General features: G+C 42.6%; 1 protein-coding gene across 1 annotated transcript in view; it reads right to left on the bottom strand.

Annotated features, from left to right (window-relative positions):
* The window catches only part of LOC132392147 (MAP7 domain-containing protein 2-like), a 254808-nt gene that overhangs the window by 220069 nt on the left and 9297 nt on the right, over positions 1-25442 (bottom strand). The window contains exon 4 of the mRNA XM_059965996.1: positions 6644-6758. Coding sequence (XP_059821979.1) covers positions 6644-6758 — 115 coding nt within the window. The remainder of the gene's footprint in view (positions 1-6643; positions 6759-25442) is intronic.

The following is a 25442-nucleotide window of genomic DNA, read 5'->3' on the forward strand; positions in this document are numbered from 1 at the left end:
GCAACTAAAAATTCATCAAGAAGATAAAGATGCAATACGAAAGTAAGCTAGCCAATAATGGTAAAGAGAATAATAAAAATGTCTTCAGATACATAAAATGTAAAAGAGAGGCAAGAATGGATATCGCACTGCTGATAAACAATGCTGGAGAGGTAGTAATGGGGGTCAATGGAATGGCAGACAAACTGAACAAGTATTTTGCATCAATCTTCACTGTGGAAGACACCAGCAGTATGGGTCAAGTGTCAGGGGTCATGAGATGTGTTACTAGTGAGAAGGTTCTTGGGAAACTGAAAGGTCTGGAGGTAGATAAGCCACCTAGACCAGATGGTGTCCACCCCAGGGTTCTGAAAGAGGTGGCTGGAGAGATTGTGGAGGCATTAGTAATGGACTTTCAAGAATCACCAAATTCAGGAATTATTCCAGAAGACTGGAAAATTCCATTCTTCAAGAAGGGAGAGAAGCAGAAGAAAGGTACTTAGATGTCAGTCAGTCTGATGTCAGTGGTTAGGAAGATGTTGGAGTCAATTGTCAAGGATGAGTTCTCAGGGTACCTGGGGGCACGTGGTAAAATGGGCCATAGTCAGCATGGTTTCCTCAAGGGGAAATCTTGACTGACAAATCTGTTGGGATTCTTTAAAGAAATAACAAGCAGAGTCTGTTGATGGTGTGTAACTGGATTTCCAGAAGGCCTTTGACAAGGTGCCACATATGAGGCTACTTAACAAGCCAGAGCCCATGTTATTACAGGAATGATTCTGGCATGGACAAAACATTAGCTGATCGGCAGGAAGCAAAGAGAGCCTTTTCTGGTTGGCTGCCTGTGACTCATGGTGTTCCTGTGTTGGAACCAATTCTTTTTACGTCATATGTCAATGATTTGGATGATGGAGTTGATGACTTTGTTGCAAATGGTATGAAGATAGAGTGGCAGATAGCTTTGAGGAAGTAGAGAGGCTACTGAAAGACAGTCAGAATGGGATAATGGGCAAAGAAATGGCAGATGGAATACAGTGTCATAAAGTGTAGAGTCATGTACTTCAGCAGAAGAAACAAAAGGGTTGATTATTTTCTAAATGGAGAGAAAATATAAATAACTGAGGCACAAAGGGATTTGGGAATTCTTGTGCAGAATTCTTCAAAGGTTAATTTGCAGGTTGGCTCTGTGGTGAGGAAGTTAGCATTCACTTCAAGAGAACTAGAATATAAAAGCAAGGATGTATTGTTAAGAATTTATAAAGCACTGGCGAGGTCTCACTTGGAGTATTGAGAGTAGTTTGGGGTCCCTTATCAAAGAAAGGTTGTGCTGAAACTGGAGAGGGTTCAAAGGAGTTTCACAGAATTGATTCAGGATTGAATGGCTTGTCATATGAGCATTTGATGGATCTGGGCCTGTTTTCACCAGAATTCAGAAGGATGAGGGGTAACCTAATTGAAACTTATCAAATGGTGAAAGACCTTGATAGAGGGGATATGGAGAGGATGCTTCTCATGTTGGGAGAGTCTTAAGACCAGAGGACATGGCCTCAGAATACAGCAATGTCCTTTTGCAATGGAGCTGAGGAGGATTTTTTTTAGCCAGAGAGTGCTGAATCTGTGAAGCCCAACTTTATGTATATTTAAGATAGAGGTTGATTATTGATTGGTCAGGTCATGAAGGGATATGAGGAGAAGGCAGGAGATTTGGGCTGAGAGGAAAATTGGATGATGAAATGATAGAGCAGACCTGATGGGCCAAATGGCTTAATTCTGCTCCTACAACTTATGATCCAGTGGAGAGTATTCTGACTGGTTGCATCATAGCCTGGTATGGGAACTCCAATACACAGGATCACAAGAGGATACAGAGTGTGGTGGGTCAGACTCTTCCATCATAGATACAGTTCTCCCCACCTTCAAGGACGTCTACAAGAAATGGCATCTCAGGGAGGTAACATGTATTATCAAGGACCCACAACATCTAGATAGATAGATAGATACTTTATTCATCCCCAAGGGGAAATTCAACATTTTTCCAGTGTCCCATACACTTATTGTAGCAAAACTAATTACATACAGTATTTAATATAAATATGATATGCATCTAAAATCACCCTCCCAAAAAGCATTAATAAATAGCTTTTAAAAAGTTCTTAAATAGTTTACTAAAGTGCATTGAGTGGTAACTTAAGCTCAGTCCTAACCCCGGCACTTTAACATGTCTTGCCCCTGGTGGTTGAATTGTAGAGCCGAATGGCGTAGGGGAGTAATGATCTCTTCATCCTGTCTGAGGAGCATTGCATTGACAGCAACCTGCCGCTGAAGCTGCTTCTCTGTCTCTGGATGGTGCTGTGCAGAGGATGTTCAGGGTTTTCCACGATTGACCGTAGCCTACTCAGCGCCCTCCTCTCTGCCACCGATGTCATACTCTCCAGTTCTGTGCCCACGACAGAGCCCGCCTTCCTTACCAGCTTATTAAGACGTGAGGCGTCCCTCTTCTTAATGCTGCCTCCCCAGCACGCCACCACAAAGAAGAGGGCGCTCTCCACAACTGACCGATAGAACATCTTCAGCATCTCACTACAAACATTGAATGATGCCAGCCTTCTGAGGAAGTACAGTCGACTCTGTGCTTTCCTGCACAGGGCATCTGTGTTGGCAGTCCTGTCTAGCTTCTCGTCTAACTGCACTCCCAGATACTTGTAGGTCTTAACCTGCTCCACACATTCTCCATTAATGATCACTGGCTCCATATGAGACCTAGGTCTCCTAAAGTCCACCACCATCTCCTTAGTCTTGGTGATATTGAGACCATGCCCTCTTCCCAATGCTGCCATCGGCAGGGGGTCCGGGAGCCTGAAGGCAAAGGTCTCGAGGTTTAACACAACCATTTTGTTCCCACTGACATCAGGTTCTAGAATCATCCTGAAAAACCCTAACAACCTCTTTCAATCTAGCTCTAGTGTTGGTATGTTTATTTTATTGGCTATTTGGGTAAGTTGTGTAGATTTCAAGTTCACCTGTGTTAATTTATGTTTGTCTCCTTCTTGTACTGTAATAAAGCTGATTTTCATTGAATTTATACTTTGTCCACATAAACTTAGGACAATCTTGTGAACTTGAGCCTTGGAGCAATACCCCACAAGAAGAGTCCACTTGGCCCATCTTGTTATGCACAGCTTGTGATATTAGTCCATTCCTCTCCAAAGTCTGTACAGTCCCATAAATTATCTCTCTTCACATATCCAGTTTGAAGTGTTGTAGGAGATTTAACTTGTGCCTCTGGTCCCCTTCAAGACAAGTATTCCAGATCCCTGAAACTCTTTACAAAGTTGCAACATGGGACTAAAATGCTAAAGTATTGGTTGGAGCAGCCAATTGAATGCATAAGAATACAAGCTGCTGTGGACTCAGCACAATATGCCACAGGCACATTCCTCTCACCATCAGTTGTATCTTCGGGAAGCACTGCCTCATGCAAGCAACATCTATTCTCAAGGAAGCCCACGTTCAGGCCACGCCACCCTCTTACAGCTACCATCAGGAAGGAGGGACAGAAGCCTGAAGTCCCACACCAGCAGGTCCAATCACAACTACTTCCCTTCAACCACTCATTTCTTGAACCAACCTGCACATCCCTAATCACTGCAGATTAACAACACCATAATCACTTTGCTCTAAAATGGATCTGCTGTCTTTATTTGTTCTAATTATGTTCTTTCTCATAGAAATTGTGTATAATTTACATCTAATTTATGCATTTCTTCTAAAAGCTGCTTATATGATGCTATGTTCCAATGACGTTGCTGCAGGTTTTTCATTTCATACATGTACTTGTGCAGGAAAATAAACTTAAATTTGCCTTGGACCATATTTAACCATTACTCTCCTAGCACCAGCACAATGAAAAACAACCTGCAAGATACAGTGAGTTACCCCCGACCTCTTTCACCAAGGAGAACAAGGCTCTTGAACCTTACATCCTAATTCAGTGCAAAAGAAAATTTTGTGTTCTTCAGCAGAGGAAGCACCTTTGTCTGGAGATGCTTGCCAGCTACAAAGCTGACTGAAACTACTCTGTCCCAAAGGAAAGTGAAACGTGCTCAATCCCCTAAACTTCATGCTCCTAGAAAGATTAGTTCATGTGACATGTATCCCAAGACAGAATTAGTTTTTCTGAGGTGCAGTGAAGCCTGAGGCAGGTCATTACTCTGTAACACCAGCTGAAACCACCTTAATTCTATTCTCTGCATCTACACTCCATCCATTGCCCAGAGATTACACTTTGTACACAAGGGCCAATGTGGGGAATAAGGTTTTTAAATGGCTATCAGAAAATCTTGTCAAAAAGTAAACATGACTGCATGAAAACCGCACTTGCTGTTAATCACCTTTGGTTTTGTGTCACCACATCCTCATCATCAATGAAGGAACACACAGAACTTCAATGATAAGCTCAAAGATACCCTGGTATGACATGGTCAATTTGAGCTGATGACTGCTCTCTGTTTGTGAGGCACCAGTCAAGCTCAAGCCCTAACTTGGTCTACAACTTAAACACAAGGGGTCAATACTTGAGAATAAATGAAGAAAATTTTCGTTCCCACAGAGATTCGCAATTCTTGGGCACCATCTTCCACCAGGCAGGTGAAAGCAGTCTTTGAGCAAAGCAGGAATGTAGAGTTGAGGTGAAATCAGATCAGAACAGAGACACTTTGGGGTACAGCTACATAGTTGCCTGAAAGTGGAGACACAGAAGGACAGTGCTGAAGGCAGCTTTTGGCATGCTTGCCTTCAACACGTCAGGGCATTGAGTACAAGAATTAGGACCGCACCTTACAAGACATTGGTGAGACCACTTTGAGTGTTGAGTACAGTTCTGGCCACCCAGCTATGGAAAAGGATGTTGTATTAATCTGGAAGGTTACAGAGGTTTCATGTTGCCGGCACTGGACTGGATAGGATGGGGCTTTTTTACCCCCCTGGAACGTACCAGGCTGAAGGGTAATCTCATAGAAATGGGTCCTGTAGCGAAGGTAAATAACTTAGTCAGCATTGAAGAGTTGGACTGAATGGCCTGGCTTACACCATAACACTAAGACTACGGTCCTGGCGGGGCAATGTGGCAGGCAGTGCTACCACGTGCTTTATTTACAGAGTTGTGGCTCCACCCTACCAACGTTACTCGGCCTGTTATTAGGTTCAGAGGGAACCTACCAACAAAAGGCTATCCGGAACAGAGGACGTTGTGCAATCTGTTAAACGCATTGCAGACACTGTATCAAAATCCAAACGGGCATTTAAAAAATGCCCTGTGGTCTGCTCACAGAGGAATGCGGTGGAGCCAGTGGGGTGAGACATTTTGAGGAAGCGGGCAAGAGCGCAGACCACATGGAATCCCAGGAGCGTGATCGATCGCCTCTTTCAGGGGGAACTCTGCAGCAAAAGAGGGCAGGGGATCGCGGACCGGCGACTCTGTTAGCTTGGGAAGGTTCACAGCCGAAGCCGCTACGAGGAGACAGCTAGCAAGGACATTCGCATCGGTTCCGCTGATATCATCACAAGCAGAGGACCAGATTTTTTTCTGTTTAAGATAAAAGTTTCTACGATGCACATGCATGCACAATAGTCTGATAACACAGAGGTTTGCCAGCGGCAGGGAAAGTAGCTTGTCCATCTCTGTGCGTATCGATTACTGAAACAAAAACACACACAAATTGCCCGAAAGAAAAGTAAGCATTGACAATACAACAGCAAACCGTCGGGGCGCTGGGTGGGTATGCCATTGGTTAGTGGGAAATGTTTAACACAGACAGTAAGGTAAATAGTAATTTTCCCAAATACCAGTCCGAGAAGCTGCAGCGTCAAAGATCGCGGGCTCTGGAGGAAAGGTGTTGGCTGCTAGATCTATAGGAAGGGGTGTGGCATTTTCTGATTCACCTATACGACACAGAATTGGAATAAAGTGAATGGCGGAACGGAACGGATCCATGGTTTTCAGGAAATTACACTTCAACAGACAGCGCACGGCGAGTAAATTCAGACCCTGGCCCTAGACTCTCAGTATGTTATAATCTCATATCTCGCCAACTCTTCCGGCCGGATAATTCACCCACTGTCCCCCCTGCCGGCTCAGCACAATACAGACTGAGAAGCAGTCCTGGGAAATCGATCCATTTGTGTACGGGAAACACTGCAGAGGAACTGCACCAACAAACCCGGCTTCACTGGCGCCAGGGCTCTCAGTTCAGCAAATGCCCGAAACTGCTTCAGAAAACCCATCTTTGTAGATGACAGAATTTAGGACACACAAAATCGAATTGCTTTAACAACTGCCTCTGGATTTTTTATGATCTGAAATCCAGAACCAAATAAAAGCTATTGCTACAGATTGCACGACTGAGCGGAGTATTATACTGAGCAAAGAAGTCAGTTCCGCATGGAGATAAACGGGACGTGGAAGGAGGACTGCAAGAGGAAACGGACCTGCTTTGCTGAAATCAATCAGGTTCGGAAGCCGGCGGCTGCATTCTATTGAGGGAAAGCAGAAGCGGCGTGAAGTGCACTCTCGTTCTCTCTATCTCTCTCTCTCTCACACACACACAAGCAGCACTCTCCTATGTCATTTTAGAAGCTGCATTGCAGACGGTGTAGTTTAACTCACCGTCCTGGGATCCCGTCCCTGTGGGCGCTGCTCCTCCCCAAGACCACCTCTTCTGCCGATGCTCGAACTGCTGGCTGCGTTCTGAAGAGCGGCGCATCATGGCTTCGTGACGTTCCTGGCAATCACACAACAAACAAACAACACCCATCACCACCTGTGGGTTCATCACGCACCCTTCCGGGTAAGTACATTCTTATTCAGTTCTGTTAAACTAAAACAAAAATTCAGAGCTCACTGCCGTTATGCAAAATCATATGCATTCAATTGATAAAAGCCAGGATTCAGTATAAAAGAATATATACCATGGTAAAGCACCCGACAATGTCAATATGGGCAGAGGTAGAGGATGCTGAAGTGCTATGCAAATCACACTTGACATCATCAGCAGCTCCTGTTCTCATAGGTTTGCACATCATTGGAGATTCTGACTGCATCTGTCCATGAATAATGCTCCAACAAGCATTAACCGCAGAGCCACGGAGAGAACTTAAGAGCAAAGGATCAATAGCTGACTAGAATTCTTAGCAGAAATGCTAGCCAACTGCGCCGACTATGCACAACTACAGCAGACAATTGCACTGCACTGTCAATCCGGCTGCATTTTTAATTTTCCAATGAAGATAAACTCATAGGTGTTCCATTATTGATGCAAACATTAACTTTCCAAAAGGTATAATGTATTCTTCATTTTATCAAATACAGTTTATATAAAAACTTATAATAGATCAGTCACCTTGAAGATCTGAAGGTGACTTGATCCGACCATGGACACTACAGGTAATGTGCCAGTGTTGTGCAAGGTGTGTCGCACACAGAGCGAGTCCACATACTGAGACCGGGTTTGTGCACTGACTCTCTGACCAGAGATAACGGGAAACCACAAACGAACGTTGGTCAACAGATAGATTCATTTATTTATCACATGTACATCAAGACATACAGTGAAATGTCCTGTTCGCGTTAGCAACCAGGATGATCTAAGCCAATGCTGGGTGCAGCCTGCAAGTATTACTACATTTTCCACTGCCAATATACATGCCTACAATGCTCAACAGAACACAACAAAATGACATCAACTAAACTTCCTCCCACGCCTACCCACTAAAATCTGCAGCCTCATTCTTGGAACGGCCTACAGATTTCAGGACACACACACACACAACCCCAGCACACCCTAAACATCCATTCACTCTACTCACACCATACCTCCATTGTGCTCCAAATGTCCAGCAGCAATTCATTAAGGCATATGACGTGGAATCTCTCACACCTACCGCTTAAAAGGACATGACTGTTAGATACACAAGAGGAGCCAGGAGGATGCCAGAAGGGCATCTGGTGCTGGACACCATTTCACTTTGACCATGGTGGTTCAAAACAACCCCTCACCACATGCTCAAGAGTATATAGAACACCACAAAACAGTACAGGCTATGGGACTGGATTCTGATGTTGTACTCCAAGATTCTTTAATAAGTCAGGAAGAGAGGCACAAAAGATGATTGCTTCATTAAACATTATTAGAACAAAGGAAAATTGAACTGGACAGAACCAACTTCACTGAATGTCATTTGCCCCATCACTGAAATGTTCCCAAAACCTATGGACTCACTTTCAAGGACTCTTAATATCATGTGCTCAACATTTATTGCTTAATTATTTATTATTATTTCTTTATTTTTGCATTTGCAAACTGGTTCAATGCCCAAGTTGGTGCGGCCTTTCATTGATTCTATTATGGTTATTACTCCATTCTGGATTTATTGACTATGCCCACAAGTCAAGTTTATTGTCATTTAACTATATACATATATATATATATATATAATGTACATAACCATCTAATGTATATAGAAATAAGACATTTCTTTAAACCATAGTGTAAATGCAGGAAAATAGGAAATAAAGTACATGAAAATGAATCTCAAGGTTATATGTAGTGATGTATATGTACTTTAATATTAAATTTATTTTGATCTAATTAACAGGTCTGCTAAGTTAAAAGATCCAAGATGGCTCTTGCTTTCTGGTGCAGCTCTTTTTATACTACAGGAATAAGGAAAATTCCATTCAAGTTTTGTAGATCAAAGTTCAAAGCAAATTTATTATCAAAGAACATATATATCACCACATACAACCCTGAAATTTATTTTCTTGCAAGCATACTCAATAAATCCAAAAACCATGACAGAATCAATGAAAGACTGCAACAACAGGGCAAACAACCATTGTGCAAATGAGAACAAACCATCAAGTACAAAGAGAAAGAAAAAAAACAAGAAATAATAATAATAATAAACAAATAAGCAATAAATATTGAGAATATGAAATGTAGAGTCCCTGAAATTAATCCATAGGTTGTGGGAATATTTCAAGGATGGGACAAGTGAAGTTATCATCTCTGGTTTAAGAGCCTAATGGTTGAGGCGTAATAACCATTCCTGAACATGGTGGTGTGAGTCCTGAGGCTCCTGTACTTTCTTCGTAACGGTCGCAGTGAGAAGGGAGCATGGCTGGATGGTGGGGTTGTCTGGTGATGGATGCTGCCTTCCTGCATCAATGCAGATACAGATTGGTGGGGAGAGCTTTACCCATAATGGACTGCGCCATATCTACTAATCTTCGTAAGATTTTTCCATCAGGGGCATTGGTGTTTCAATATCAAGCTGTTATGCAGCCAGTCAATATATTCTCCACCACACATCTATAGAAATTTATCAAAGGTTTAGATGTCATCCTGAATCTTTGCAAACTTCTAAGGAAGTTAAGGCACTGCCATGATTTCTTCATGATTGCACTTACCTGCAATTATGCAAAAGTAAAAGATTGTTTTAGCACCACTCAACCAGATTTTCAATCTCCCTGATTCTGACTCATCGCACCTTTGATTTGACCTATGAGTGTGGTGTTATTAATTAGCTTATTGATTAAGAGTTAACCAATGAGAAAGCTCTTATTCAAATGATGCAATACCAAGAGAAGCTTCCAGAATCATACCAGAATAATATGGGAATCGTACCACTATAACCGCAAGGGGACACACTGAACACACTGTAACCACCAGGAAGCACACTGAGCAGTTACTTGTAGATAATTAGTTATATAGAATACAAGCTGACTATTAATTGTTAAACTGTAAAGAAAGTTACAATTAAACAATTGGATGCAACAAGACCTTTCAGTCCACAATGTTGTGCCGATCTTTTAATAATCTAAGATCAAACCCCTTTTTCTCTAAGATCAAACAGCTCTCCATTTTCCTATCATCCATGTGCCTATTTAAGAGTTTCTGAAAAGTCTTTAATGTATTTGTCTTTACCATCACAACTGACAGGGCATTCTGCAAACTCATCATTCTCTGTGTAAAAAAACAAATCTCTGACATCCCCCTCCCAAATTCCTTGACAGACAGACAGACTTTATTGATCCCGGGGGAAATTGGGTTTCGTTACAGTCGCACCAACCAAGAATGGTGTAGAAATATAGCAATATAAACCATAAATAATTAAATAATAACAAGTAAATTATTCCAACTGGAAATAAGTACAGGACCAGCCTATTGGCTCAGGGTGTCTGACACTCCGAGGGAGGAGTTGTAAAGTTTGATGGCCACAGGCAGGAATGACTTCCTATGATGCTGAGTGTTACATCTCAGTGGAATGAGTCTCTGGCTGAATGTACTCCTGTGCCTAACCAGTACATTATGGAGTGGATGGGAGACATTGTCCAAAATGGCATGCAACTTGGACAGTCACCGTAAAATTACACCCCTGCCATACGAAGAAGTCTTTAGCTATCCACTCAATCTATGCCTCTTATCTGTAGGGTTGAGTAAAACACACAGGCTTTGCCACAAGGAAAACAATGTCTTCCTCCTCTTCCCTCCTCCGAAGAGCAACAACTTAACTTCATTATCTTCCATCTCTTCATAGAAACATAGAAAACCTACAGCACAATACAGGCCCTTTAGCCCACAAAGCTGTGCCGAACATGTCCCGACCTCAAAAATTACTAGGCTTACCCATAGCCCTCTATTTTACTAAGCTCCATGTACCTATTCAAAAGCCTCTTAAGAAACCCTATCATATCCACCTCCACCATCGTTGCTGGCAGCCCATTCCACACACTCACCACTCTTTGAGTAAAATTCTTACCCCTGACATCTCTGTACCAGCTCCCCAGCACCTTAAACCTGCATTCTTCAAATGCAGAACAGTACAGGAACAGGCCCTTCAGTTCACAAAGTCTCTGTTGACCACAATCTGAAAGTTGCAGCGAGACAAGGGTTTGCTGACATTGACAGTGTGCAGACATCGTAGAGTCATTGTGCAGACAGTGGGCAGACATCGTAGAGTCATTGTGCAGACAGTGGGCAGACATCGTAGGGTCATTGTGCAGACAGTGTGCAGACATCGTAGTGTCAGTGTGCAGACATCGTAGAGTCATTGTGCAGTCAGTGTGAAGACATTGTAGAATCATTGTGCAGACAGTGTGCAGACATCGTAGGATCATTGTGCAGATATTGTAGAGACACCAAATCTGAACATGGCCCTTGAGTACTTAGCTCCTGTTTGTGCAAGCCTCAGACCCAAGGTCACCCGTCATACCAAGACAAGATAAGGATACAAATGAAGGATTTGCAGTATGCATTAGCTACTAGGCATTATTTAACTAATTTTACGGGCTATTGGCCTTTATGCTTTGATCTTACTGGTTATTAATACCCTAAAAAGATACAAAGTACATTTATTATCAAAATATATATGCAGATTCGTCTTCCCACAGACAGTCACAAAATAGAAGACCATGGAACCAGTTTAAAGAAAAACATCAGCCCCCCAACTTGCAAAAAAAAGAACAAATTGGGGGAAAGTGGCAAAAAAATACAGAATACAAATCATCAAATCACAAAGCCATCAAAAAAGTCCAGACATATTCAGTTCTGCACAATATTGCGATTGCTACCTAAATGTTTCTATTGGATCAATATCTGTATATCTGAGTGGCTCTGACATCCACCACTGCTTCGAGTGTCTGGTCGTGGCACACATTAACACCATTCTCCTAGACAACCTTGACCTGCAGCAATCTGCCCAACACTGAAACAGGAGTAAGGTGGATGTCGTCTCATTGTCCTAAGGTCATCTCTGGAGCATCTGGAGAGTAAAGATATTGATGTTGCACTGGTGTTCATTTGTTTTGCTAAACCCTTGGTCAAGAAAGCTCACCAATGCCTCTACTTCCTTAGGAGGCTAAAGAAATTTGGCTTATCCCTGTCGATCCTCACCAATTTTTGCCCATGCACCATAGACAGCATCCTATCTGGATGTATCATATGACAGCTGCTCTGCCTGTGAGCACAAGGAGCTTCTGGGAGCTGTGGGTACAGCTCAGCACATTAGAGAAACCATGGCCTCTGTCTATACTTCTGACTGCCTCAATAAAGCAGCCATCATAATCAAAGGCCCCACAGACCCCAGACATTCTCCCTCCTGCTCCCTTCCATCGGGCAGAAGATAGAAAAACTGGAAAGCTTCCATCTCACTGTCATAAGACTATGAGTAGTTCCCTAGTACAATCAGTTAGACTCTTCACCTCACAATCTTCCACGTTACGATCTTCCATTTTATTGCCTACCTGCACTATACACCCTGACAAAGGGCTTGAAACATCGACAGCGCTTCTCCTTATAGATGCTGCCTGGCCTGCTGTGTTCCACCAGCATTTTGTGTGTGTTGCCTGTATATCCTGTGATTGTTTTACCTGGTACTACCTCAATGCACTGTGTAATGATCTGATCTGATCTGTGTGAACAGTATGCAAGCCAAGCTTTTCACTGTACCTCATGACAACAGTAAACCAATTCCACCCTAACTCATCACTTCTGGAACCAGGATAAGGTTCTCTGGTCTGCCTGGCTCACTGTATCCTTACAATACAGATGTTTGTAATTTAGCCCATCAAGACTACACCAGCTCTCAAAGCAGTCCCATTCCCACAGTTACTTCCCTGTAACCCCTCTCTCCCAAGCCCGCCAAAGCCACCTGTACAACAGGGCAATTTTCAGTGGCCAATTAACCTATCCATTCAAACATCTGAGATGTGTGAGGAAGTCAGAGCACCCAGGGAAACCCACAGAGTCACAAGGAGAATGTGCACAGACAGCATCCAAACGCAATATCAAACCCAAGTCACTGGAGCTATACACCTGCGTCACTGTGCCAATATTCAACTATCTGACCCATTTAATACCAGTTACCTCTCACTGTGCAGCATTCCCTTGGAAATGGATAAGATAAATTTATGTTTGCAGTAAGAATAGCGACAGGCCATTGAGCTAGACTCAGCTTTCAATTGGCTTGTGACTAGAGTACTTCATTTACCATTCTCCATATTCCTTGAAACACTTGTCCAACAGAAGTCTATCAATCCTACACACCCCACTTCCATTTACCAATTAATCCCCTTACCTGGATACACCCATCATTTGCCAGAAGGATATTGAATTGTATAAGGAAAGGGAAACAAGTAGGGTAGTTATGGAAACTATGTTGATTAAAGAAGAGGAAGTACGGGCGCTTTTGAAGAATATAAGTGGATAAGTCTCTGGGTCCTGACAGGAAATTCCCTGGGACCTTGAGGGAAGTTAGTGCAGAAATAGCAGGGGCTCTGACAGAAATATTTCAAATGTCATTAGAAACAGGGATGGTGCCGGAGGATTGGCATATTGCTCATGTGGTTCCATTGTTTAAAAAAGGGTTCTAAGAGTAAACCTAGCAATTGTTGACCTGTAAGTTTGACGTCAGTGGTGGGTAAATTAATGAAAAGTATTCTTAGAGATGGTATATATAATTATCTGGGTAGACAGGGTTTGATTAGGAACAGTCAACATGGATTTGTGCATGGAAGGTCATGTTTGACAAATATTATTGAATTTTTTGAAGAGGTTACTAGGGAAGTTGATGAGGAAAAGCAGTCGATGTTGTCTATATGGACTTCAGTAAGGCCTTTGACAAGGTTCTACATGGAAGGTTCAATCGTTAGGTATTAATCGTTAGGTATTAATATTGAAGTAGTAAAATGGATTCAACAGTGGCTGGATGGGGGATGCCAGAGAGTAGTGGTGGATGACTGTTTGTCAGGTTGGAGGCCGGTGACTTGTGGTGTGCCTCAGTGATCTGTGCTGTGTCCAATGTTGTTTGTCATATACATTAATGATCTGGATGATGGGGTGGTAAATTGGATTAGTAAGTATGCAGATGATACTAAGGTAGGTGGCGTTGTGGATAATGAAGTAGGTTTTCAAAGCTTGCAGAGATATTTAGGCCAGTTAGAAGAGTGGGCTGAACGACGGCAGATGGAGTTTCATGCTGATAAGTGTGAGTTTTGGTAGGAATAATCAAAATAGGACATACATGGTAAATGGTAGGGCATTGAAGAATGCAGTAGAACAAAGTGATCTAGGAATAATGGTGCATAGTTCCTTGAAGGTGGAATCTGATGTGGATAGGGTGGTGAAGAAAGCTTTTGGTATGCTGGCCTTTATAAATCAGAGCATTGAGTATAGGAGTTGGGATGTAATGTTAAAATTGTACAAGTCATTGGTAAGGCCAAATTTGGAGTATTATGTACAGTTCTAGTCACAGAATTATAGGAAAGATGTCAACAAAATAGAGACAGTACAGGGGAGATTTACTAGAATGTTACCTCGGTTTCAGCACCTAAGTTACAGAGAAAGATTGAACAAGTTAGGTCTTTATCCTTTGGAACGTAGGAGGTTGAGGGGGAGCTTGATAGAGGTATTTAAAATTATGAGGGGGATAGATAGAGTTGACTTGATAGATAGATAGGCTTTTTCCATTGACAGCAGGGGAGATTCAAACAAGAGGACATGAGATTTAGGGGCAAAAGTTTAGGGGTAACACGAGGGGGAATTTCTTTACTCAGAGAGTGTTAGCTGTGTGGAATGAGCTTCCAGTAGAAGTGGTAGAGGCAGGTTCGGTATTGTCATTTAAAGTAAAATTGGATAGGTATATGAACAGGAAAGAAATGGAGGGTTATGGGCTGATGCGGGCCAGTGGGACTAGGTGAGAGTAAGCATTCAGCACGAACTAGAAGGGCTGAGATGGGTTGTTTTCATGCTATAATTGTTATATAGTTATGTGGTTATATGAAGGGTCTCGACTGAAATTCCAATTCTCCATTTCCCTCCACTGAAAATGCCTGGTTTGCTGAGTTCCTTCATCACCTGTTTTCACTCCATGTTTCAGTTTCTACGATATTTTGCATGCTCAAAAGTCCATTGATCTTATTTTTGTAATGTCTGGTATTCCTCTAGCATCCACCTCCTGGAAAGAAGGCTCTTTGGGCATCCACTATCTGTTGTGTGAGAAACTGCTGCAAGTTCAAATTCATTGCCATCTGTCTGTACATTTATTGCAACCAAATGAAACAACATCCTGGTGCACCCACAAAGCACATCACACACAATGCAGAAATCTAAATATTACCATAAACACATTTAAAAATATAATTCAAATTGCATGCAGTGCACAGCCCAGGTAAACAGCTCATTGACCTAGTGATGAGACCTCAGCGGTGGCAGGGCATTCATCAGTTTCTCAGCCTGAGAGAAGATGTTACCCAGTCTGGCAGTCCTAGTCCCAATGCTTCTGTACCTCCTTCCTTATGGTAGAGGGTCAGAGAGATGGTGGGATGGGTTGGTGGGCCCTTCATACACAACGCTCCCGGTAAATGTCACAAATAGGGGGAAAGGTCCAAGGCCAAAGTGATACAGCCGGAAAGGCCTGTAGAAAGTAGTTAGAATGGGACATGCCTCAGTCTCCTCAGAAAGTGTAGATAATGCTGTGTGTGCCTTCTTGACTAATGAGGAGATGTTGTGGGGCAGATTAGATCGTCCATTATGCACACACCAAGGGACTTTGTGCTCTTCACTCTCTCCACAGTGAAGTCATTGATGTGGAATGGAGAGTGTTTGACCTGAAGTCCACAATCAAATCTTTTATCTTGTCTGTGCTGAGACCCAGGTTGTTGCACCATTTGACAACCCTCTCCACCTCCTCTTTACTCATCGCTATTGCTGATGAGGCCAACTTCCGATTTCCTGATTTCACCCAGAGAGTAGCTCAGATGTTAATGCTGCATCTTCTGAGAGATGATCAAAGAGAAATAGATCTCTTCAAATGTTTCTGTCACTGAAGATGCTTATTTGATCAGTCCTCAGTACGTTAAGCTCAAAACAAAACCAAGCCATTTTATCTCTGGAAAAACTCATTTATCTTCAAACAACCAAAGGGAATTATTACCAGTGTTGATTGCCTTGGAGATGTTAAAACTCTCCCACAGTAGTGGCAACACACTGTTAATTCTACCCTCTTTTATGAAAGTTCATCTTTGAAACACAGAAAGGAGTGGATAGATTTTATTAAATTGATGATTGAATAGGATGATGATTGATTTACAGTAAATTGGATGGTTGAATTGCTAATTAATTCACACCCACTACAATCTCCCTACAGTTTTAATCTTAAACTAGTTTCATTGCTTCCCTCCCTTCCCAAAAGCATTCTTGTTAAGACTGTGTAACACATTTTGTTAAGAGTGGTAAATTGGTTTAATGGAGTGAGAAATGTTCCGATGCCAGCTATACAGATCATTCTATCACATCAGTTTATTGAGGTAATACAAGGGGAAAATAATCAATAACAGAATGCAAATGAAGTCTTACTTTCCTGCACTAACAACCACACAGCCACAATTCGGAATCTACAAACTTACTTATCATGCTCTGTGTAATTAAATCTAGATGAAAAAAATGTATAGAAACTTGAGGAATCCCATTGCTAACAGTGTTCCAGCCACAAGAACCATGGTTCTTTGCTTCCTGCATTGAGCCAATTTATCATACAATTTCCACTTTCCCCTCTCTCTCGAGCTTTTACCTTTCTGATGAGGCAGCCTTGAGGAACACGTTAAACTCTCTGCTGCAATCCATGTAGATGAAATCAAATGCACTGCCCTCATCAACTTGTTGTTAGCACCCCAAGAAGTTCAATTAAGTTAGTAAGGTATTACCTTCCCTTGACTAATCCAAGTCAGCTATATCTGATTAATCTGTATGAAGGATTATAAACATTGTACAGCACAGGACCAGAGCATTGGCCATGATGCCATGTCCGACTAATATAGCAAAATAACTCCTGATCCCTTTTTGGTCCATATCCCTCCATCCCTACACACTCTTGTGTCTATTTCAGTGCCTCTTAAACGTTGCTATCATATTTGCCACCATCCACCACCTCTGATATTGCTTTCCAGGTACCCACCATTTTGTGAAGAAAGTATTGCCCTGCACATCTTCTTTGAACTTTCACTTAGAGTCATAGAAGAGTACAGCTCAGAAACAGGCCCTTTGGTCCATTTAGTATGTGCTGAACCATTTAAACCTGTTTAGAATACACGCCCTTTAATACTGGACATTTAAACTGTGGGAAAAAGATACAGACATGCACCCTATCCATGACTCTGAAAACATGATAAACTTCTATCAGCCTCCACTGGTAAAGAGGAAACAAGCCAGCTTGTCAACCTCTCCTCATATCGCATTCTCTCTTCTCCAGGCAGCAACAGGTAAATCTCTTCTGCATCATTACAAAGCCTCCACAACCTTCCTGTGATGGGACAAGCTGAATTGTACACAATATTCCAATACAGTCGAACAAAACGTTCATTTAGCTGCAACATGACTTCTCCAATCTTATCTTCATTACCACAACCATTAAAGTTAAGCAGGCCATAAGGCTTCTTTACCACCCTATCCATTTGCACGGCCATTTTCAGGAGCTACATACTGGACCCCAAGGTCCCCGTGTACATGATTCTGCCGTTAACAGTGTATCTTCCAGCTCCCAAATTGTCACTTGCCCAGATTAATTTCCATCTGCCATTTCTCTGCCCATGATCAATATCTGCTGTATCATTTGACAGACTTCTACACAACTTCATCAATCTTCCTGCTCTCTTGGGGTTTATAAAAGAAGGAGCTGTTTTGTTCAGGATAGAATTAATTGATGACTTCAGCTATCTCAGCAGTGATGTCCTTCCAGTTCCTGACATTGTGATCTTATCTAGAGTGTTACAGGTTCCAAACGTAATTACTGAATAGCAGCTGTTAAAACTACAGTTTAATTAAATGAAACAGGGCATGAAAGTCAGCATTTTTGTGAAATGGCAGATCCTCACCCCTACCCCTACACCAACCCAAAAAAATAACCAAACTTCAAATTTCCCCAGTTGTGTGATTCATTGTATTTGTCTGGCATGGGTTGCCATTTTCCTGGTTCACCAGCTGGGAGAGTCATGGGTGGAGGTGGGGAAGAACAACACATACCCACCTCTCACTACAGCACTGGAACTGACCCCACAGCAGCACCCTAAGCAATGTTCTCAACTATATCCGGAAGAAGATATGAAGGACTCTGTTCTGCAGCCCAAGCATTCACACCTATAGAGCAAGTAGCAGGAAGGCAGGATTTAGAATAACATGGCAGCTTTCCCATCACAAGGTGCCCATGATGAAATCTACTTCAACTGAAGTAGGAAATATACCAACACCATGGGTAATGAGGTCATTTACAACACAGTTTATATTAGTTTGGTGGAAAGGAGAACTATCTAGGCTGAAAGGGAGACATTTTAAAGGAGATGTCCAGGGCAAATTGATTTTACATGCCAGGTACATGCCAGAAAGAGATTCTCAGATGTGTTGGTGTTTAAGATGCTGATAGACAGGCAAGTGGACAGGTTGAAGGGTTTTAGTTTAATTTGGCATTGTGTTCAGTGCAGAGTCAGTGAGACGAAGGGCCTATTTCTGTGCTGTATTGTTCTGTGCTCTGCAGGATGATGGTAACTGACCAACTAATCCTCCAAACCATTTCCAAGAGATCCTTCACACTGACTGGGATTATTGGATGGTCCCCTACACACTCCACACATCCACACTCTCCCACTAATGCAGAGTCAGCGACAAGTCTAAAGCCTCTCGACCAAGAGATTCTACAGGGGCTCGAAATCTTGAGCAACACAAGCAACATGCTGGAGGAGTTCAGCAAGTCAGGCAGAATCTATGGAGGGGAATAAGCAGTCAACGTTTCAGATGAGACTCCCGCTGATACCAAAATCTTACTCAAAATCTAGGGTGCAACCAAATAATAACAGTTTAAAGTCAATGCTCACCAACAAGTCAATTTCACAATTTAACAAGTACGATAAGACAATTAAATGAGGAGAAAGATACAAGTCTTTGCATAGTTGCGGACCTGTCTTACACATACTGCAACACACACAAAATGCTGGAGGAACTCAACAGGTCAAGCAGGAAATAAACAGAATAAATATGGAGGGAAATAAACAGTTGACGTTTTGGAATGAGACACTTCATTTGGACTTGTAAGGAAGGGGCAGATGCCAGAGTAAGAAGGTGGGGGAGGAGAAGCAGTACAAGCTTGAAGGTGGTAGGTGAGACCAGGTGAGGGTGAAGGGGGTGGGTGGTAGAGGGGAGAAGGGTGAAGCTGGAAGGTGATCAATGGAAAAAGTAAAGGGCAGAAGAAGGAGGAATCCGATAGGAGAGGAGATTGAATATACTGCTTGTAATGATAAGAACCCAATCTCATTTCAGGAACCGGAAGGATATCACTACTGAATATACTGCTTGTAATGCTCCAGATAAGAACCCAATCTCATTTCAGGAACAGGAAGGACATCACTACTGAGAAAGCTAAAGTCATCAGCTAATTCCACTCCAAACAGCTGGTTCACATGCTGTATTGGTGAACAGTACAAGTGCAGATAATTGACAAATTTCCCTGCCTAAAGCAGTCCCTTTGGAAAATAATCATAAATAATCAATGTAAGCCTTTTCAGTTTTAATGACTCACCAGTCACCCTCATTGACTTTTTTATGCAATGTTCATACCACATTACAGATATTTGGAAAGGCAAATCATTTCGCATTTAATACGTTTGTGACTGTGTCGGGAGGGCTTCCAGATGTCAGTGAAACAGTTCTGTCATGGCACTCTTCACTCCAATTGCTGACTTGCATCTGCATTAAATTAACTGGACATGTTGCGGTTCCTCAGAAAATTGAGCAGTAAACTGTCAACCATTGAACTTCTGTGAAAGAAGACAGCATACACCAGACACTTCCAATAAGTGGCACTTCTCTCCTCCCTATTAAACCAATGACAGCCAGGCAAAGTCGCCTGGCTGGCAGAAGTAGTTGGCTGCAGGTAAAGGCACCTCCATTCCAAAACAGAATTGCAGGCAGATCACTGGGGTGACCAGGAGAGACGTTTGCCCTATCTCCATGGCAAGTATCCTTTCTTGCATAAAGGGACAGAAACCACATACTGTAATAAAAGACACCATCATCATCGTCATCGTTATGTGCTTTGCCGTAAGGTCTTCCATCTGTTTATAATGAAGAAGCTCTTCTATTCTTTGCTCTATCCATTGTACTTGCCAAATTTTTCTGAAGAAGCGGTTTGCCATTGCCTTCTTCTGGGCAGTGTTTTACAACTTGTTGACCTCAGCTATTATCAATACTCTTCCAAGGTTGTGTGCCTGGTGTCACTGGCCACATAACCAGAATTTGGGAAGTGCACTGTCTGCTCATACGACCATCTACCAGTTGCTCCCATGGCTTCACATGACCCTGATCAAGGGGCTAAGCAGGTGCTACTCCTTGCCCAAGGCTAGCAGAGGGAAGGAGCATCTCACACCTCCTTTGGTAGAGACACATCTCCACCCAGCATCCTGTAATGAAAGATAGCACTGTTAAAAGATCTGATATCCAAAAGGGTCTAGGGGTGCAAGTCCACAGTTCTCAGAAAGAGGCAAAACAAGTCGCAGGGTGGTAAAGAAGATGTGTAGCAGGCTTGCCTTCCATGGTTGAATGTTGCATATAAAAGTCAGGAAGTCGTGTTGCAGCTGGATAAAGCTTTGCTGAGGCTACATTTTAAGTGTGCATGTCTGGGCGCTGTATTACAGGAAGGAGGTGGAAGCTTCAGAAAGCGTGTACCGGAGTTTCACCAGGATGATGCCTGGACTCGAGTGTGTCAGATACAAGGAGAATAAACAAACTTGGATTGCTTTTTCTAGAGCATCTTCGGCTGAGGGGAAACCTGATAGAAGTATATAATATTATGAGGCATCTTCCCTAGGATGGAAATGTCAAATACTAGAGAGCATGGGTTTAATATGAGAGCGAGAAAGCATAAAGAAATCTACATAGTGGTAGGTGCCTGGAATGAATTTCCAGGAGAGGTGATGGAAGCAGATATAATAGTCATGTTTCAGAGAGATTTAGTCAAACACAGTCAGGGAATGGAGGCATGTAGCACATGTGAAGGCAGATGTAGAGCTTAATTTTGTGTCATGGTCAGTACAGACATGATGGGCTGAAAGGCCTTTTCCCTGTGCTGTTCTGTTTGATGTTCTAGGCACTCCAGATCTGACATTCACTCTCTACATTTGCCATAATATATCCCTCTTCCAGTACTCAAAACTTCATCATTCGAGCATGATATTTGCATTTTTGTATATATGACAATATGTGATATGTGGTGTAACAATTAAGGGAAATATTTTGTTTTGGATGGTGTAACATTATGCTTATCCAGGCCTGAGAGTCACAGAATCATTGAGTCATATAGCACAGAAATAGACCCTTCTGCCTCACATCTCCATGCAGACGACTGTGCCTGCCCATTGCCTTATATAACTTAGTGATTTAAGCACTTCTTAAATGTAGTGAGTGTCTGCTCCACCAGCCCTATTATCCAGAGCCAATATCTTTTGGATGAAACGTTCTTCCTCAGATCCCTCTTTCCCATGATCTTAAACCTGATCTCAATGGATTTTGATCAGAGGTCACGGAGAAAGCTTTCCTATTACCTACTGTACCTGTGCTCCGCATAATTTTGTCCACCTCCATCAAATCCCCTCTCAGCCTCCTTTGTTCCTGGGAAAAGAAGCCCAGCCTATCCAATCTCTCTCCATAGCTAAAGTTCTTCAATCCAGGCAACATCCTAGTTAATCTCTTCAGTGTAATTACATCCTTCCTATAGTGCAGTGACACAGCACCCCAGCAGTGTGTCCTAACTTTACAGCCTTGCCCTTACATTCCATGCCCTGGATAATGAAGGCAAGTACCATAGTCATGATGCAGGGTTTCTACTCAAAACGTTGGCAATTCACTTCCTTGTGCAGATGCTTCTTGACCAAATGAGTTCTTCCAACAGATTGTTTGTTACTCCAGATGCCTCTTGCTTCTCCTGTTTTCTTTCTTCACCACAATATCACCACTTACCTGGGCTGCCTTGTACTTGTACACCGAGTCCCTCAGTTACTCAATACTCCTTGTCCCCACTGTTCATTAATTAGACCTGCCATTATTAATCCTCCAAAGAGCATCACCTCACATTAAATTCATCTATCTTACCAACTAATCAAATAACATCCTACAGCCCAAGACCACACTGATCACTGTTAACAAGATCCCCAATTTCTGAGTCATCTGCAAACTTACTTATCACATCTCTTCCATTCCTATTGATACTATTAGCGCAAAATAAACAGACCAACAAACAATAAGATCCCTGCAATTATCTCTGTGATACACCACGAGTCACTGGTTCCAATTACAAAGACAACCCTAACCCTACCATCACTCACTGGCTCTTACAGCCAAGTCAGTTTTGGATCCAGTTTGCCCTCAATTCCATGGGTCGTAAACTGTCCCCAAAATGTGACCTTCTTGTAGCCTCCGTAGACTACATCAACACCTGTACTTATCATTTTGTTAGCCGTCTGAAAACTCATTGAAATTGGTCAGACAGGATCTCCTTGAAAAAAGCATGCTTTTTATCTTTGATTAACTCTTGCTCTTCCAAGTGTAAATTAATCCCATCCCTCAGATTTATTTTTCACAGGAACTTCCCTATCATTTAGACTCACCTGGCCTGTAGTTACCCGATTTATCCCTTCAGTGATGGTATTACACTTGCTCTCAACTCATACCTCATCTTGGCCAGAGGAGACTTAAAAGTTTTGTCTTTTGCCTCCCATAGCAGTTTGAAATTATATCTCATCAGACCTTGAGGATTTATCCACTTTTAATGCTGCTAAAATACTTAGAACTTCCTTTTTAATGGTAACATTTTCTGGAATTTTACTGTGTCCTTCACTGAATTCTCCAGCTACAATGTTCTTTTCCTTAGTGAATACAAATAAATACACAAAACACAAAGTACACTGCAGATGCTGTGGTCAAATCAACTGTACAAACAAGCTGGATGAACTCAGCAGGTCAGGCAGCATCCGTTGAAATGAGCAATCAACGTTTTGGGCCGAGACCCTTTGTCAGGACTGAGAATTTAAGACCTTACCAATCCCCTCTAGCCTCACATGCAGGTTACCTCTTCGGCCCCTAATAAGTCCTACTCTTGCCCTGAATATGCTTATAAAATGCTTTGGAATTTTCCTTAATCTTGTCCATTATTTATATTCCAATCTCCACTTTTCCCCTTCCACTTAGAGTTTTGGAATAAAACCACACAGAAACTATACTCACTCGTGCTGACCAAGGTGTCCATCTAGGAGAGTCCTATTTGCCTGCATTTGGCCCACATCCCTCAAAACCTTTCTTCTCCAAGTACAGTAAGTGTCTTAGTACCTTTTCAATGTTGCTAATGTACATGCTTCAACCCTTTTCTCTGGCAGTTGCTTACATACTGGGTGACAAAGATGCCCCTCAATTTCCTATTAAGTCTCTCACACTAAACCTAAGTCCTCTAGTTCTTCATTCTCCAAAGCAGGGAAAAAGGCTGTGTGAATTCACCCTACCTATGCCTCCTAATTTTACATAGGAACATAGGAAACCTACAGCACAATACAGGCCCTTCAGCCCACAAAGCTGTGCTGAACATGTCCCGACCTTAGAAATTACTAGGCTTACCCATAGCCCTCTATTTTCCTAAGCTCCATGTACCTATCCAAAAGTCTCTTAAAAGACCTTATCATATCCACCTCAACCACCGTTTCCGGCAGCCCATTCCACACACTCACCACTTTGAGTAAAAAAAAACTTACCCCTGACATCTCCTCTGTATCTACTTTCCAGCACCTTAAACCTGAGTCCTCTCGTGGCAACCACTTCAGCCCTGGGAAAAAGCCTCTGACTATCCACATGATCAATGCCTCTCATCATCTTATACACCTCTATCAGGTCATCGCTCATCCTCCATCACTCCAAGGAGAAAAGGCCAAGTTCACTCAACTTATTTTCATAAGGCATTTTCCCCAATCCAGGTACTATCCTTGTAAATCTCCTCCATGGTTTCCACATCCTTCCTGAGGTGAGGCGACCAGAACTGAGCACAGTACTCCAAGAGGGGTCAGACCAGGGTCCTATGTAGCTGCAACATTACCTCTCGGCTCCTGAAATCTATTCCACGATTAATGAAGGCCAATACACCATATGCATTCTTAACCACAAAGTCAGCCTATGCAGCTGCTTTGAGCGTCCTTTGGACTCGGACCCCAAGATCCCTCTGATCTTTCACAGTGCCAAGAGTCTTACCATTAATACTATATTCTGCCACTATATTTGATCTACCAAAATGAACCACTTCACACTTATCTGGGTTGAACTCCATCTGCCACTTCTCAGCCCAGTTTTGCATCTTTTCAATGTCTCGCTGTAACCTCTGACAACCCTCCATACCATCCACAACACCTCCAATCTTTGTGTCATTAGCAAACTTACTAACCCATCCCTCCACTTCCTCATCCAGGTCATTTATAAAAATCACAAAGAGTAAGGGTCCCAGATCAGATCCCTGAGGCACACCACTGGTCACCAACCTCCATGCAGAATATGACCTGTCTACAGCCACTCTTTGCCTTCTGTGGGCAAGCCAGTTCTAGCTCCACAAAGCAATGTCCCCTTGGATCCCATGCCTCCTTACTTTCTCAATAAGCCTTGCATGGGGTATCTTGTCCAATGCCTTGTCCATCCATGTACATGACATCTACTGCTCTTCCTTCATCGATGTGTTTAGTCACATCGTCAAAAAATTCAATCAGGCTCGTAGGGCATCACCTGCCTTTGACAAAGCCATGCTGAATATTCCTAATCATATTATGCCTCTCCAAACGTTCATAAATCCTGCCTCTCAGGATCTTCTCCATCAACTTACCAACCACTGAAGTAATTCTCACTGGTTTGTAATTTCCTGGGCTATCTCTACTCCCTTTCTTGAATAAGGGAAAGACATCCGCAACCCTCCAATCCTCCGGAACCTCTCCCGTCCCCATTGATGATGCAAAGATCATTGTCAGAGGCTCAGCAATCTCCTCCCTCGCCTCCCACAGTAGCCTGGGGTACATCTCATCCGGTCCCTGTGACTTATCCAACTTGATGCTTTCCAAAAGCTCCAGCACATCCTTTTTCTTAATATCTACATGCTCAAGATTTTCAGTCTACTGCAAGTCATCACTACAATCATGAAGATCCTTTTCCATTTTGAATACTGAAGTAAAGTATTCATTAAGTACCTCTGCTATTTCCTCTGGTTCCATACACACTTTCCCACTGTCACACTTGATGGGTCCTATTCTTTCATGTCTTATCCTCTTGCTCTTCACATACTTGTAGAACGCCTTGGGGTTTTCCTTAATCTTGCCCGCCAAGGCCTTCTCATGGCCCCTTCTGGCT

The sequence above is a fragment of the Hypanus sabinus genome, chromosome 4 (assembly GCF_030144855.1).
Source record: "Hypanus sabinus isolate sHypSab1 chromosome 4, sHypSab1.hap1, whole genome shotgun sequence".
NCBI classification, from domain to species: domain Eukaryota; kingdom Metazoa; phylum Chordata; class Chondrichthyes; order Myliobatiformes; family Dasyatidae; genus Hypanus; species Hypanus sabinus.